At 44.3% G+C, this 17,205-nt stretch overlaps 2 protein-coding genes and 1 non-coding gene across 6 annotated transcripts in view; 1 reads left to right on the plus strand and 2 right to left on the minus strand.

Moving 5' to 3' along the window:
• Positions 1-3,707, plus strand: part of rhbdf1b (rhomboid 5 homolog 1b (Drosophila)) — a 49,902-nt gene extending 46,195 nt beyond the window's left edge. For all 4 annotated transcript variants that reach the window (XM_071899439.2, XM_071899440.2, XM_078290958.1 and 1 more), the window contains 3 exons: positions 36-189; positions 1,140-1,363; positions 2,246-3,707. In XM_071899439.2, the coding sequence (XP_071755540.2) occupies positions 36-189; positions 1,140-1,363; positions 2,246-2,441 (574 nt within the window). In that variant the 3' untranslated portion in view covers positions 2,442-3,707. The remainder of the gene's footprint in view (positions 1-35; positions 190-1,139; positions 1,364-2,245) is intronic.
• mrtfba (myocardin related transcription factor Ba) overlaps positions 1-17,205 on the minus strand; it is a 122,010-nt gene that overhangs the window by 3,122 nt on the left and 101,683 nt on the right. The gene's annotated exons all lie outside the window — the stretch shown is intronic.
• trnai-uau (transfer RNA isoleucine (anticodon UAU)) lies at positions 3,768-3,861 on the minus strand. Its single transcript has 2 exons — positions 3,824-3,861; positions 3,768-3,803 (listed from the first exon to the last, which is right to left on the minus strand). It is a non-coding gene; the product is annotated as a tRNA-Ile (tRNA).

Consider the following 17,205-nt stretch of genomic DNA (forward strand, 5'->3'; position numbering starts at 1 on the left):
TACTGAAACCCGGGTTTCCTTGTCTCTGTCTGCAGGATCCTGCACTGCCTGGTGTCGGTGCTGTTCCAGATGACGGTGCTGAGGGACCTGGAGAAACTGGCTGGCTGGCTGCGGATCTCCATCATCTACATCCTCAGCGGCATCACTGGCAACCTGGCCTCAGCCATCTTCCTGCCCTACAGAGCTGAGGTACGCTGTCACTCTGCAAAACACACTTTATATGACAGATACTGTAGTTCTGATTGGCTGAGTCACATTCAAAGCCATTGTAAAATACCTAAAAAACATACACCAGTGATCGCATAACTTTTAATATAATTACCAATTTTTTAACCAATTGCCACCACTCATACCAGTTCTACAACTATATTGCTTGGCAGAAGAATAGCATTTTGTTGTTATTATTGAATAATTGATTTTAACAAAGTGTGCATTATTTTTTATTACAGTATCGCCCAAATGCTGTACTAAATTCTGCAGTAGGACTGCACAAGTTGTCATAAAATATAGAAGTTGCAATATTGACTACTGCAATTTGCAATTTACAATAAGATGCAATTTTTCTCAAAGGGGAGAGCTGGAAGGGAGAGTTGCACATTGGAGTAATATTTATTCTGACTGAATCCTAAGCATTAACATCTCATTTTCTTTCCCACACACATTTTTAACAATTTATAACCACCAAATGTCACTGTGTGTGTGTGTGTGTGTGTGTGTGTGTGTGCGTGTGCCTGCTTCTTTATCACATACTGTATTATGCTTCCCTACTGTTTTCTAAGCACTGATTGCAGCACCAGAGCTTGTATAAGCTCCACATGCCTTGCAAAATAATGCAGCTTGGCACTAGTTACTCTTCTCTCACAGAGTGAAGTCAGGAGCGTGGACTGTCATTCAATATTTTAAAACCTCCGCATTGCAGGTGAGGTTTGAACTCTCCACCTCACCATTAGCTCTGCAACACAGTGGCTTCTTGTGCAACTGCAGCCCAGGACTATTTGTCTTGAAGCTTATTTAGTCCTCACATCCCACCTCGCCTCGCTCCTGCTCCATACTCTTAGAAATAATTTGTCAATCACCCTTTATTCACCTGTTCTTCCCGTCTTTCTCCGCTGTTTTCATCCCGTCTCTCCCTCTCCCAGGTGGGTCCGGCGGGCAGCCAGTTCGGCATCCTGGCCTGTCTGTTTGTGGAGCTGTTTCAGAGCTGGCAGATCCTGGAGCGGCCGTGGAGGGCCTTCGCCAAGCTGCTGGCCATCGCCCTCTTCCTCTTCTCCTTTGGCCTGCTGCCTTGGATCGACAACTTCGCCCACGTCTGCGGCTTCGTGTCGGGGTTCTTCCTCTCCTTCGCCTTCCTGCCATACATCAGGTGAGTGAAGAAAAGGTCTTCTTATATTATACAGAGAGACTTTTTCTCAGATTGTGTCTGTGCCCTCTCAGTCATGAGACAGTCAAATACCTTCAGGGGTTGTTCAAAAATGCGTGTCGCCAACAAACGATTTAACTGCATTAGCCAAAGAGCACATCAATACCACTAGTGTCACGTAATCTATAATGTTTTTACGCTGCTTCAAATTGTATCCTGCTGCTCAGATGCATTGATTTGAGACTGACTAGATTATTGATTGTAGCATTTGAACATACACTTTTTGTTTTCATCATGAAAAATTCACAGAGAGTTTATAAAAATCTGGCAAAGCAACATTTGTTTGAGTTCACACGAGCAAAATCAATGAAAAAGTAAAATATATCCAACACTTGCAATATAATTAATCTGCAATGTAATGATGCAGCAGAAACAGATTCTCTCATTTGAAGCGCATTAACTATAAATTAGTGATTTTCACTGTGGCCGGCCTTGATAAAAAATGTTAGGTGAAAACCTTGTATCTCCAACATGTCAACTTTTCAGGAACTAAGAACAACAGTCTTATTTTCAGCTTGTTGATGATGCATTTTTGATATTATCCAGTGGGTTTTAAAAGAGTTTCATAAGCCCAACAGGCTGGGGAATTTCTTCAACCTAGAGAGGAGCATGTAATCCTACAGTTGAAGTGAAAACATGAAAATCACCAAAATTGGTTTACAAGGTTTTCACATGGCAACAGCGATATGTTCATATGGAGTATTTCAAATAACAGCATCCACCAAGTGGCATGTGTTATATGTAAACTTCTTAGAGGTTATGTAGGATATGTTTGTATGTTTCGATACCGTCATGAAATAAATCATGTGTGTTTTTCCTCCCCAGTTTCGGGCGGTCTGACATGTACCGGAAGCGGGTCCAGATCTGCGTCTTCCTGCTGGTGTTCCTGGGCCTGTTCTCCGCTCTGGCCGTCCTCTTCTACGTCTACCCTGTGAAGTGCGACTGGTGCGAGTATCTCACCTGCATCCCCATCACCGACAAGTTCTGCGAGAAGTACGACCTGAACGCCCACATCCACTGAACATCCACTGAACATCCACTGAACATCCACTGAACATCCACTGAACATCCACCGGCCTTTCAACACGTCAGCCGGACGTTAGCAGTGCCGCCATATTGGCCGTTTCTAACAGTAGGATGTTGATGAAGCTGAAAATTGCCTTCGGATGTGGGAAAAGAATAAACTGAGCTAAAGTTTGACTGACAGAGCAAAAAAAAAAAAGAAGATTTCACTTCATTACTTGGACTGGAAATGAATGCCAGCCATATTGGTTGTACCATGTGAAAGAGTACGACAGACCCGCTATGAAAAAAGGCTGTAATGCATGAAAACTTCAGGCATTTGACTGTACATTAATACTTTACGTGCATGGGAACAAAACTAACGGATGAAAGTTGATTGAAAAGGAGTAACGAATTATGATTTATGTGTGTGTTTGATCTCTAGCTGGCCTACTGAGTGACCGGTCACTTTGACAGTGATTAAACATCTAGAGGGGCGTTCAGAGGCCAGTTTGTATGCCAAACAATTCATCGCCTCGCTCCTCTGGGAAATCTGACTCGACGGCGCCCCTTAGTGGCCAAAGAGGAACATTACAAGCTCAAATGGCTGCGATGGGGCAGCTGGGGTTTTTTTTTTTCTTTTGTACTTTTGTTTTTTACTGATGTCAAAACAATGTGCTAAGAGTTTTATCCGTTTACTGGATGTCCTTAGAGTTCAAAACTTGCTAGGAAATGAGACTGTAAAAATGCCTGACTGTGCCTTATTGACACACACGCACACACGCACACACACACACACAACCACTCAAACACACACGATGTCTAATGGTGCCATATATCAGTTTGTGTTTGTTTCTGGGACCATGCGAGGTGGAGTTCACTCGGTGATGGGTCCTGTTTCCTTCACTTCTATACAAGCTGCATTTCACAAGCTCAAACTGAGTAAAAATCTCCGTCAAAATCACAAGATGGATGATGAATCACATGAAACTTCAACTTCAGTATTGTAAAATCTCTTTAGTGACTGAATCGGCATTTAATTTCTAACCACGCTGCATTGACTCCATCCTTGGTTCCCACCACAGCCTATAATGCACTTTTTTTCACAGATAGGGTGTTTTTTTGTTGTTGTTGTTGTTTTTTATATCTACCCTGCGTTACATCTGTAAAGAGGACACCTGTATGTTAATCTGTTGCATCATGTATAGCTGTTACTGTGGTGAACTGTGTCTTTTTGCTATATGGTGGCGTTTTAGCCACCTGACTATAAACACCAAGATGTAAAGAGTCCGGCTCTTTCTTTCACGTCTCTGTCCAGATATTCGTGACGAAAGCTAAACCTCTCTGCTCCAGGTGAGACTCGAACTCACAACCTCGGCATTGCTCTGCTGGTTACTGTCTTATAAGTACCGCGCGCTGACCGATTGCGCCACTGGAGCCTGGAAACCCGATGCTAGATACCTGCATGTGGAAATAAAATAGAAACAGGGCAGCTTTCACTACTAGTTCACAGTTTGATGTCAGGATTATCACACAGAAATCTGTTAAAACCTCTGTGTTCCTGGTGAGGTTCTATTCCTTTTCTTTTCCTCCTACTCTTATAAGATTATTCCAGGATCGCAGTGATATTTTCAGGTCACTTTTCAAGGCCTTGACCCTCACACTCCTTCCTTTTTGGTTGCTTGTAATTTTCATGATCTCAGAATTTAAAATTGTTCTACTTTAGCACTTATTGTAAGTCACTCTGGATGAGAATTCCTAAAATGTACATGTAAATTGTAGAAACAGAAACGACTAAAGCTTAGGACTACATGCACATGTCTTGTACACTTATGGATTCTAAAAAAAACACAAGAGCTTTGAGGGTTTCTGATGGATTTTTTGATGGATTTTTGATGGATTGCAACCACAAGGGTTTCCTGAAGAACCAGAATCATCATACTGATACTTCCATGAACCTCAAACACAGATCGCTCTCCTATAGGAGCACAGTAGGGACTTTCCTTTCTTATGAGGTGCTTAACCTTAGAAGAAACCCCGAAAAAACCCCAAGTTTTTATAGTGTATCTTTCTGTTTTTGTGTTTTAACTTCAAACTGAGGGAGGCCTTGGTGGATTTACAGTATCTGATCTGGAACAGTTAGAGATCGCCTGGGGTTTTGAACGGCCACCAGAGGGCAACCCAAGACCAGTAACCCATATTGTATACAGGGGGGACAACTTCACTTGAACTGCTGCGTATGGTTAAGGCTTGAACCGCTGCCACGTTGCCGTGTTGTTCCTCATAATTTGAATGTCATTAATTCAAGCAGAAGGTTTATTACCGTGCAGAACTCTTATCGGTGGCCTGGCGCTCCCTGCCTGTTGTATCGCTGGGTTTGCTCTTTCTGCTGCTTCCCTCCCCTTCTCTCCTTGAGTGCAACACACACACAAACACACACACGTGCACGCACAAACACATGCATGTGCACACACACACACACACACACACACACACACTCGTTAGCCCTGGCATTCATTAAGTCTTGCCTATAATTGAGTCTAAATAAGTGTGTACTCTCTCATGTTAGAGAGGCTCAGAGAGGCTGAGCAGCACGAGTGCAGACGACACCAATCTGCACGCAAAACACAACAGTATGATAAACTAGATATATATACTTCTGTATCAAGCTGCATTTATGATTTTGCATTATTTGCTTTATTTCTCTGTGATACTCTATAGATCAAAATAAGAAAACATTCCTCTTTTCTCTTCCTCCTCTACAGCGAGGTCAGAGGTCACACGTACAAAAATCAGATGAGGTTTGTCTTCTATGGTTTATAGTCAAGTCAAGTTTATTTATATAGCCCTTTTGTTTGTTTGATGATCAAAAACAATGCACAGGCATCAGTCATGCATTAATTAAAATTATCGAGGATAACACATAAAGTTTCCAAAACTTATTTCAAATGTGGTCCTTTATCACATGCATGTCTCAAAGGGCTTTACACACCATCATATACATACATCACTACATATCATATATCATATATACTTACTACATTATATACACCATCATATACATAGTAAACTACATCATATACTGTACATGCATGTTATATAAGATATATACTGTATATATATGATACCTTGAAGTTTAATAGTATGAAAGTGGCTGCTCTTATAGTATGAAACTTAATCCCTGTACAACTTAAAACATTCATTGCAGATTTTTGTAAAGTCTCACTTACAGTCTATGGGTGGCTTGTAAGTAACTTGGTCACTTGCATGTAAAAATGAACATGTGAGCTTGACATATGAAAGGCAGAACATACAATACAAATCTTTTTCTTTCTTGTAAATCATCTCCATGTGTGCCGGCCTCAGTGCGGCCGTGGAGCTGCATGGTGGGGAGTCGGCGTTTTGCTCGAGGGCACTTCAACTGCTGCAGCGATTTCACAAGCTCCTCGCCATAAATCGGTGTGTGAGGTGAGGTCGCCTGTCAATCAAACAGTGTGGGCGGGACTGTGGCGTCTTTTTCCTTGGATTTTCTGTTGATGCAGTTTGAGTTTCTCTTTTCTCTGTCTGTTCAGCCACGGCGGCTATCGCTGCTCATGCTAACTACCCAGTTCTTCTTCGTCTGTTTATTCCAAACAAACCGGAATGTAAAACGCATCACTTCCTGTGCGGCAGAGGATTTTTTCCCGGGAAAGAGCTACCAGACTCCAGGTATTTAGAACAGGCAATGTAGAAGCTTTCATGAACTGGATATAGGTTGGATCACTATTGGAGTAACAAAGCAGACATTTATTAATATGAAAATAGATTATTACTGTAAAGTTGATTGTACTTTAAAGTTGATTATACTGCATGTGTATTAAGGACACATGCAATATGGAATGATCTTATATTCTGTCTCTCTTTTGTCATTATTCTCTCTGCAGAGGCCGGTGCAACAGCTGATAGAGGCAGCACCCATTAACCCCCCCCCACCCACCTCCTGCAGACCCCACATAGGAAATTAGCTCTCCTCCCAAACCCCCCCCCCCCTCCTCCAGTCTAATCCACCCCCCCTCCTCCTCTCTCTCTCCTCTCCTCCTCTTCCTCCTTCCTTCATCTGCGCCCACCTCCGCCTCCTCTTCCTTACTCCTTACATCCATTTCTTGATTCTCCATTTCCATCTCTCATTCATCACTTGATCCCCCCCCACCCCTCCACCCCACACACACACACACACACACACACACACACCTCCCCCCACCTCTCCATCACGGCTCCTATAGAGATGGTAATGTGACATGAAGAGGACGGTATCTCCGACCCATTGATCAGCATCAAACGAGACACGCTCAGATAAACTCCCCTCCTCCTCCCCTCCTCCTCTCCTCTCCTCCTCGCCTCATCAACGTCTTTTAATGGTTGATTATCTGGGCTGAAAATGAAACTGAGGTCGATGCCAGGTATTTACCACGAACATGTAAAGCAGAGAGTGGTTTCGGGGGAAAAAAAACACCTGGAAATGGAGGGAGATAGCTGGAAGATGATATTAGTGGAGATGGATGATGGATAAACAGAGGGAGGGATGGATGTATCGTGGATAAATGGATAGAAATGAATGGATAGCTGGATAGATAGATAGATAGATAGATAGATAGATAGATAGATAGATAGATAGATAGAAAGGAAAGGCGACCCTGAAACGGGACCCTGACAGCTGGCCAACAGGTGGCTACTGACAGACCCTCTCTCTTCATTGTGCCTGGAACGACCTGGAGGCACACACACACACACACACACACACACAAACACATACACACACACACTCACACACACACACACTCCTCAGACCCACTGACTGCAGCACCCAGGCCATCAGGTGAAGGAGGCCAAGAGGGGGAGGTGTGTTTCTGTGTGTGTGTGTGTGTGTGTGTGTTGGAGGCAGGGGGAGGGGTACAGCAGGCCTACCAAGCACCTGTCTGATGATCCCACCTATGACAAGGCTGATAGAGAGTAATGTTATAGGCCTGCCTGAAACCACATGGTCCCATCTACCACCTGGACTGGCACTGAACCCCCCCCCCCCCCCCCCCCCCCCCCCCCCGCCTGTGTGTGTGTGTGTGTGTGTGTGTGTGTGTCACTCGTGTACCACTTTACTTACATGTGTTATCATATGAGATAACACAGTGATAACAGACTATACAGTCTGTTGACATTATGTTTAAAATTTTAATCACTTGACTCTCTTATCCAGAGAGATTCTCAGTAAGTAAGAAGTAATTAATGACATATTTCATACTCCCATATAGCATATATTTCTTATTTTTTGGTATACTTTCATATTGTACATATCTGCACTCCTTCTTTCTTTAATAAAATAAGTCCTACACCTGTTGCACACCTTAAATGCTGCAATCCATAATTTTTTTCTTCTTATTTACACGTTCTACTTGACAGGTTCTGGTGTTGAAATTGCAGGTTGTGTGTGTATATATATCCTTAATTTTGCTGTTGTCAGGTGAAAACATTGTATCGCTTGACAACCATGCATTTTTGAGTTTATCTAGTTGGTTTTGAAAAGCTTCCATAAACCCAAGGCGTCGTACAATATTGTCAAATCATGTAATCCTTCAATTGAAGTGAAAATATGAAAATCACCAAAAGAGTTACAAGGTTTTCACCCGACAGCGACGATTTGCTGTATGCATTTCTTCTGTTTGTAGTCTATTTTCCCTCTGCTATATCCTATTAGGCTCTTTGTTGCTGCAGTGACCCAATTTTGTCATCAGTACAGTGGAAACAGGATCATTAAAGTTTCATCTTATCTTAACTTGGGTCGGTTCAGCTAGCCTGAACGGTCTCAAGGTGTCACTGCGATTCATTTGCATTTAATTGAGTCCGATCTTGAGCCGTTGAAAGCCTCGGAGGAAATCGAACTTTTGAGAGTTTATTCCTCACATTTAAGTGTTTAATGTAAACGCAAGGAGGACGTCAGCGTATCAGAACCTGTGTTTGACCGGGCCGCTTCTTACCGCACATATTGTCAAGAAATAAACTGCAGCGGCATCTTGAGGCCGTTCAGTTCAGCGTCTTATTTAATGACATTTTGACTGGAACCAGGCTGTTAATGGATGTACTGTAGCTAATATGGGGGTCAAACCTCTGACCTGCGATCTTTCACTTAACAGGCCAGGCTCTCTCACCACTAGGCCACCTTGCTCTCTGTTGATCACATGACTGGAGTTTGTAATATGCAACACTAACCTCAGGTTGCTCTAACTCTCTGGAGATGATCCGTCGACAGGAGGAAAGCCAGGGGAAAAAGCCCTGGACCGATATACCACAACTTCCTCACTGCCCCCCCAAACGCACACACACACACACACACACACCCAGCCGTCCTGAAGTCCTGCTCTTATCCTCCACTCACTGGCTCCCAGTCACTAATTACACACACACACACACACACACACACACACACGCACGCACACCCATTTCCCTGTCATCTCCAGAGGCCAATCCTCCTCTTCCTTGCCATGTGTCCTCCAGCCGTCCTGAAGTCCTGCTCTTATCCTCCACTCACTGGCTCCCAGTCACTAATTACACACACACACACACACACACACACACACACACGCACACGCACACACAGGTGCACCTACACGCACACACCTCATTAGCGATCACTCTAATAATGCTCTTTCCCTGAATGCCCTCTCAGAATCCCTCTGATGGTTAGTAATTCTCTCTCTCTCTCTCTCTCTCTCTCTCTCTCTCTCTATCTCTCTCTCTCCCTCTCTCTCTCTCTCTCTCTCTCTCCTCTCTCTCTCTGAGTGCACGCGAACCCCCTTGTGTGTGTTGCGTCTCACCGGATTCATTTTCATGGAATTGTTATCTGATATTCACACAGCACACATGGGACCCGGGAGGAGAGGGGAGACAGAGGAAGAGAAAGAGAAAGAGAAGAGAAGAGAAGAGAAGAGAAGAGAAGAGACAATAAGAGAAGACACAAGGATAAGAAAAGAGAAGAGAAGAGAGGAAAAAAAAGACAAGAGAGAGCAGATGAGAAGAGAAGAAACAAGAAAAGAAGAGAAAAAAAACAGCAAACATCATGCTGAATAAATGTTGATACGATACAGCAGCCGTGTGTCAATGTTGAAAAACCACCAAAATTAAAGTTGAGACGTTCATAGCTTCTACCTGCATCATTTTGTGAACTCAGGACCTAAATATCTTCCTGATATCAGTTCAAAACAGTTTCCAGAGCTGTTATAATGTGATTTTTTTACCCTGCCATAATATCATATCATGAACATCTTGTGTTTATTTGGGTTGGCGTTGAACTTGGCGCCTCCTGCAGGTCACCGTCCGTGAAACGCTTGCTGGGACGGAAAGGATTAAAGAGAAATAGAATGAGCACAATCTGTCCATCTTCCAGCATCGTATACGGTCATTACAGTCGTCGGTGGAATGTGGATCTCCCACATTGCACCTGTTCCCCCCCACCCACCCACCCACTCCCCCCTCCCCCCCTCCCCCCTCCCCAACCTCCCACGTTAGTTTCATGCTGTTCCAATCGGTTAGCGATGGGTCAATAGCTGCGAGGAAGGCACCATTGTGTCCGGTGTAAGACAAGCAGGTCTAATCATTGTACGGGGCAAGTCTGGGCCTGCCGGGGCAGAGGGGCGGCTGCTGGCTGTTACTGGTCGGTTGAGTCGGTAGGACGGTCCAGCATGAGTCAGCATGAAAAGCATATATGCACACACACTTTAACGTAAGGGTGCGATCACACCTACGGTTTGCTTTCTTTCGTCTGAAACATAGCCGAAAAGTTGACTTTGTTGCATTTTTGTATTTGGTTTGTTTAAGTTCACACTACACAGTTACAAGTGAAGCAGGGCTTGTAAACAAAAGTCACATGGACTCACAAGTCGCGTGTTTATTGGACAGAGTTTTGGTAACCTGTCGTCCTGCCAGGTGAGAGATTTTGGCGAAAAGGGGAGTCAAAATATATCCGATTCCAGTCGCTCTAAGTTCAGCTAAGCATGATGGACTCGTCTGCACTGTTTACTGTAATTTACCTTCTTACCAGGTAAGAACACATGGAGAAACAGCTGAATATGAGCATCAGACCAGACTGCGGTTTGACCTCCGTTCATTTGGTTATGCTCGGCTTTCCAATCATGAGTAACTGCCGGCTATCAGATGTCAACACCCGTCTCTTTATACCCATAAACCCTTGAGTTTTGGGGTCGTTTTCTGTATGTTCTCAGTTTTTTGGTGCCACTCAAGTTTAAATAACATTGTTCTCACCTGACCAAGTGAGCCAAAGTAAAGGAATAAACACTCCGGAGTTTGAATAAACTGCCCCAATCATACAAGCACACACACACACACACACACACACACACACACACACACACACACACACACACACACACGTCCTCTCTCCCCACACTGAATCATATTGGCTACAGATTGCATGGAGCACCAAGTCTCACAGCAGGGCTTGGTGTTCCACTTCTCCAAGCATGGCTGAGGGACGTTTCATCGGTCAATCATCAGCGTTTCCCGTAACAAGACAACCGTGAAATAGGATCAGATTCTGATGCCCCTGCCTTCCAAATCAGATATGTTTGGTATGATTAGCTGTATAACACAAATATGCAAAGGGAAAAGCATTCATCCAGAACTGTTTGTCTGCTGATCACAACGCAAATCAACCTCATCCCTCCGGAGCAACAAATCACAGCCGCCCCTATCCCGGAAACAGCCCGACGTTCAAATCAACGACTCATGAATATTTTTGGAGGGTGCCGTGCTCCGCAAGATGAGCCCGGACTAAACACCATCATCAGCGCTATCACCGTAATCTTCGAAAAACTCCACGGAAAGTGCAATTTTGTCCCGGACTTTGCATTTATGAAAGTTGGCATGTTTGAAATCTCTGATGTTGGCGGGATAGAGTATTGATTGGTCTCCTCCTTTTGTAAAAAAAAAAAAAAAATACACTATTTACTGGAAGCTTAAAATTGATCTCGAACTTTGGCAATCAACTAATCATCCGCTGATAACTGAGAGGGAACAGAGTCAAGTGTGTAATTTAGGAACTTGAGAGGAAAAGTTTGTGTGATGGTGCTTACTGGGTGAAACCAGTGGAAAATTCCACTAGTGACCCCGCGCCTCCAATGCATCACTACTACTGCAATAGCTTCTGTCAATAGGTTTAAAAGGATTAAGCTTGAATCAACAGCAAACCCTTTCCTCTCATTGCTCATCGGTAAACTCCACTTCAGTTTGTTCTTTTATCGTGTTTCTTTATGGGTTTACTGTCCCTGCCTGCCACACACACACACACACACACACACACACACGGCTGCATGACCTGTACCTTGTCAGCTGGTTTATCTTAAACTCTCCAATCTGTTTACTATCGGTCACCTGCGTCAATAACGGTTGGATGCGGCTCTTCCTCGAGATAAGCCCTCCCTCCCTCCCTCCACCCTTCTCCCTTTGTTTCCCCCTCTCTCTCTCTCTGTGCACCGGAGCGATAAACAACGGATTTTGTAACAGAAAAATGCCAATAAGCGTGGCCGTGTCATATATCACAGCTCTTGTGGGACGGCTGGGTGCGTGTTATGTTCTCATAAGAATGACTGGCGAATATCCTCCCGTCCTCGTTGGCTCTGCGCTGAACATCATCTCTCATTTCTGACAGGTTTTGTGGCATCGCTGGGGCAAGCTGGGGCTTGCACAGCCAGCCCTCCCAAGGTCTGAGGCACGCACACACACACACAACCTCCTCAGGACACACACACACACATTCACAACCTCTCCTCCAATCACATTGAGATCCCGTGAATGCCCCGCGACTAAATTACAGCAAGCGTGATTTCGGAGCGGACGCAGCTCTTCAGACGAGGCCAATCATTTATGGCTGCCGCTAAAGAGGCTGCAGAAGACCAGTCTGACCTCCACCCACCCCGAGAGGAGGGGGCACCGCTTTCAGCCCCTCTGCAGCCACCCAAAAGATGAGGGAGAACATGGGGGGGGGGGGGGGGGGGGGGGGGGGGACGAGGGGGCGGGGGGGGGGGTTTCTCCAATTCCTCCCATTTGGCACGTCTTGTCCCTCCATCAGCACAAGACGGCCTCACCTCCAAAATCTGGGGAATGACTGGTTGTGGAGCCGCTGATTATAGTACAAATGGATGCTGGGAAGGATGCTCAGGCTGCTGATTTTGCTCCATTTTGTCTCTTGTGAAACTGGATTTTCTATATTTATATTGAATACACATTGTAAAGAAATGTATGAGAAGAGAAGAGAAGAAACAATAGCAGAAGAAATAAGGAGATAAGAGGAGAGAAGAGAGGGAAAAAAAGACAAGAGAGAACAGAATGAGAAGAGAAGAAACAAGAATAGCAAACATTTTGACGTTAAATATGTTGAATAGATGTTGATAGGATGTCCTGCACCAACACTGAAAACCTGAAAGTTGAGACATCTGTAGCTGCTAACCTGCATCATTTTGTGATGAGGTTGGATGAATACTTAATGTGTGTTTGAGATGCTGTGTGGGCTTTTGACCGAGGTGCTACAAACTGACTAAGCATGGCGTTTCATCACTGTGACGGAGGGGCCATGTAGCCGTTTGGTGGAAATCAATAAAGCATGAAACTAAAAGAAAAGAGAAGTGTGATTTTTCTTCATACTGGAGGTTTTACAAAAGCCTCATGTCTGCACCTCACTGGGTGTGGTGGCAAGGTGCTGAGAAACAACAAACTGTCAGACGGCTATTCTGTCCCGTCTTGAAACAATCTGGTCATCCTCCATTTCCTTTATTCCGCCTCTCAACTTAAAGGCCGTACAATTTGTCCTCAACTGTTTTCCTGTCCATTCAAACTCTGTCACTCTCTCCCGTCGGGTACGTAAAACCAATAAAACCCCCTTTTTTTTAGCCCCGACAAAACCAAGTACATAAACCCAACAGCTCCGCCATCCTGTCCTCTTCCCTGGTAGTGTAGCCAGCAGACACAACAAGCGTGGTGTCGGGTGTTTACAGGGGGGCCAGGCCGGCGCTGCCAGACCAATACAGGCTCTTTATGGCCCGGTGGGTCGCGGCAGTGAATGGGTCCTGCCAGCAGCCAGCGGTGGTCAGGGCTATACATGGGAGAGAGCCTCGGCAGGCAGCCATTGTTATGGTAAACAGGGGTTTGAATGGAAGAGGATGGGCAGGACACACACATAAAACAGAGGAAAACATGAGGAGGGGAGGGAGAGGAGACAAACACCCGACCACCTCAGAGATGGTGCACATGTAGGCCAGCAGGAAGACATATACATGCACACACACACACACACACACACCCTTGTACTGATCTTTATGAAGGCCTTCCATTGATTACATGATTCCCTGACCTTTAACCCTAACCTGCCTAACCTAAATCCTCACCGCTGCATACCTATAAATGACTCTCACCCTAATAAAATTGTAATCTAAAAACTCGTCGCAACCCTAAATTTACCTTAACCTTCACCCTGATTTAAATGTAATCTTAATTCTAATATTAACCCTAAACCCAAGTCCTAACCCTAAACTATTTCCCTTGAAGAAATAAAGATCGTCCAAAATTACCCGCAAAAATGTCCTTGATCCAAAGGTCTTAAACTCAAACTGGTTCTCACAAGGACATTTAGCAAAGCAACCTAATGTTAACAACTGAGCCACTAACGCTAGCTTCTACTACATATGTTAGCTAGTGTGTAAATCAGATCTGTAAACAGAAGACAGTGACAGTTAGCTGGCCAGATACTGTGGTTAGCCAGCTAACAAGCTGACATTATCTAAACACAGAATTGATCAGGTGTATTAGTGGCAAAATAATCAGTTCCCAGTCAAAAACATTGTACTGTACATTTAGAAACAACCAGCTGTTCACAGCCACTGCACGATTTTAACTTGTTTCCAGATCTATCAAAGCTTATCTTATGATATTTTAGTCAAATTATCTCACTGCACCGGCAGAAAATCTTGCCTGTTTCAGTAAAGTTCACTTGATACATGCCAATATGACTTCTTTCAAGAAATCACCGTAAAATAATGAAGAAAATCATGAAAATAGAAATTTGCTGCTAGACAATTTCAGTGTATTTCAGAGTAAATGTCCTGAAACAAGTTACATTATCCTGAAAAAAGTCAAATTTGTTGAAAGTGGTCTAAAATAAGCTTGATAAATCTGGATACAAGTTTGTCAGTTTTGCAGTGTGTTGCCCAAGAGCTGCACGAGGACCTCCAATATGGCCGCCAGCAGGTGCATTACATCACATGAAAGCCCTCTGTTTGTTTATTCTTATTTTAATCAATAAAAAAGTTATTTACTGCAGCTTTGAGATTGTGTTGGCAGTCAGATGGAGACACGGCTGATGGGTGAGAGCCGGCTGGCTGCTGGGGGCAGCGGGGCAGGGAAAGGGTTAAAAGGCTCCGGCTGCCTGATAATCCTCGACCGTTAAAAGCCCTCCAGAAAGACGTGACGTGTGTGAGGTAATCAGTAAAAGACTCAAGTGTGCCAGAGTGTGTATACACACACACACACACACACACACACACACACACAGGAGCACATACGCCACTGAAAGGGCAAAGAGGGAGGGAAAAGGCTGACAAGAGGAGGGAAGAAAAAGAGAATAAACACTCCTCCTCCCTCTCTCTCTCTGTGTCTCTCTCTCTCTCTCTCTCTCTCTGTCTCTCTCTCTCTCTCTCTCTCTCTTATCTGTTTTAGCTCTTTCTCGCTCGCCCCCTTTTTCCTCTCCTCGTTTCTCTCACTCCCTGCTGTGTCAATACAATGTGACAGTAATTTTCACTAGTGTTCCCTCTCAATAAGGCAAACACTGTAGGGTTTGCACACACACACACACACACACACACACACACACACACACACACACACACACACAGAGTCAGATTCGAGGATGGGTGACATGACCTTTCTCCTTTCTTTTCATTCTTGTATTCCTTCTTCTCTCTCTTTCTCCTTGTATGTCTTTGTTTGCTGTAGTCTTTGTCTCTGTGGGCAGTCAGAGCCTCGGCCAGACCACCTCGTGAGACCCATCTCTCCCTCTGTATCTCTCTCTTTCTCTCTCTCTCTCTCTCTCTCTCTGTATCTCTCTCTCTCTCTCTCTCTCTCTCTCTCTGTATCTCTCTCTGTATCTCTCTCTCTCTCTCTCTCTCTCTCCCTCTGTATCTCTCTCTCTCTCTCTCTCTGTATCTCTCTCTGTATCTCTCTCTCTCTCTCTCTCTCTCTGTATCTCTCTCTGTATCTCTCTCTCTCTGTATCTCTCTGTATCTCTCTCTCTCTCTCTCTCTGTATCTCTCTGTATCTCTCTCTCTCTCTCTCTGTATCTCTCTCTCTCTCTCTCTGTATCTCTCTCTCTCTCTCCCTCTGTATCTCTCTCTCTCTCTCTCTGTATCTCTCTCTCTCTCTCTTTCTCTCTCTCTGTATCTCTCTCTTTCCCTCTCTCTGTATCTCTCTCTCTCTCTTTCTCTCTCTCTGTATCTCTCTCTGTATCTCTCTCTCTGTATCTCTCTCTGTATCTCTCTCTCTCTTTCTCTCTCTCTGTATCTCTCTCTCTGTATCTCTCTCTGTATCTCTCTCTCTCTCTCCCTCTGTATCTCTCTCTCTCTCTCTCTCTCTCTGTATCTCTCTCTTTCCCTCTCTCTGTATCTCTCTCTCTGTATCTCTCTCTGTATCTCTCTCTCTGTATCTCTCTCTTTCCCTCTCTCTCTCTCTCTCTCTCTCTCTCTCTGTATCTCTCTCTGTATCTCTCTCTTTCCCTCTCTCTCTCTCTCTCTCTCTCTCTCTCTCTCTCTCTGTATCTCTCTCTTTCCCTCTCTCTCTCTCTCTCTCTCTCTTTTCCTCTCTCTCTCTCTGTTACTCCCTCTCTTTCTCTGTTACTCTCTCTCTCTCTCTCTTTCTCCCTCTCCCTCTATGTCTCTCTCTCTCTCTATGTCTCTCTTTCCCTCTCTCTCTCTCTCTCTCTCTCTCTCTCTCTCTGTATCTCTCTCTTTCCCTCTCTCTCCCTCTCTCTCTCTTTCCCTCTCTCTCTCTCTGTTACCTGTTTTCAATTAAATTCAGTTCAGTTCAGTTCAGTTCAGTTCAAGGTTATCTGTTGCCAAAGCATTCAGTGTGAACTCAGAGTAAATAGTTATATAAGAAGAAAACATCATAGGTCAATATTACTATAACTACATACAAGTGTTGTAATATTTCAGTATACAGAGAACATACATACATACTTTATATATACTGTATAACACAGTAAGCCACAGTACAGCATAGCATGCTACAGTGTCACATCGTTTAGCCATCTGACAAGCACACACACATTTAGCAGCAAGCCCAGCAGATTTATCCTCATCTGGTTTTCTCTCACTCTCGCCCTCCATGTCTTTGTGTCAATAGTATTAAATACTAAAGTACTTATTGTCAAGCAAAGTCAACAAATTCAGATTCAAATGACAGTAACCAAATCAGAAAGTCAATTATCACTCAACCAATTTATCTAAATACGAACATTTCCATTCTCAAACTGTGTTGGTCACGCATGTCTCTTTCCCTCTTTTTCTTCCTCTATGTGTGTCTCCCTCTCTCTCTCTCTCTCTCTCTCTCTCTCTCTCTCTCTCTCTCTCTCTCTCTTTCTTGGTGACACTAAACATATTCATTCAGAAATCATCATCAACTCTCTCCTCCTCCTCCTCCTGGCTCGGACAGTGGCGTCGCTCCCTGGCCGATGATCTTCAGATGCCCTCCTC

Source organism: Centroberyx gerrardi, chromosome 20 (assembly GCF_048128805.1).
Source record: "Centroberyx gerrardi isolate f3 chromosome 20, fCenGer3.hap1.cur.20231027, whole genome shotgun sequence".
Taxonomy (NCBI): Eukaryota; Metazoa; Chordata; class Actinopteri; order Beryciformes; family Berycidae; genus Centroberyx; species Centroberyx gerrardi.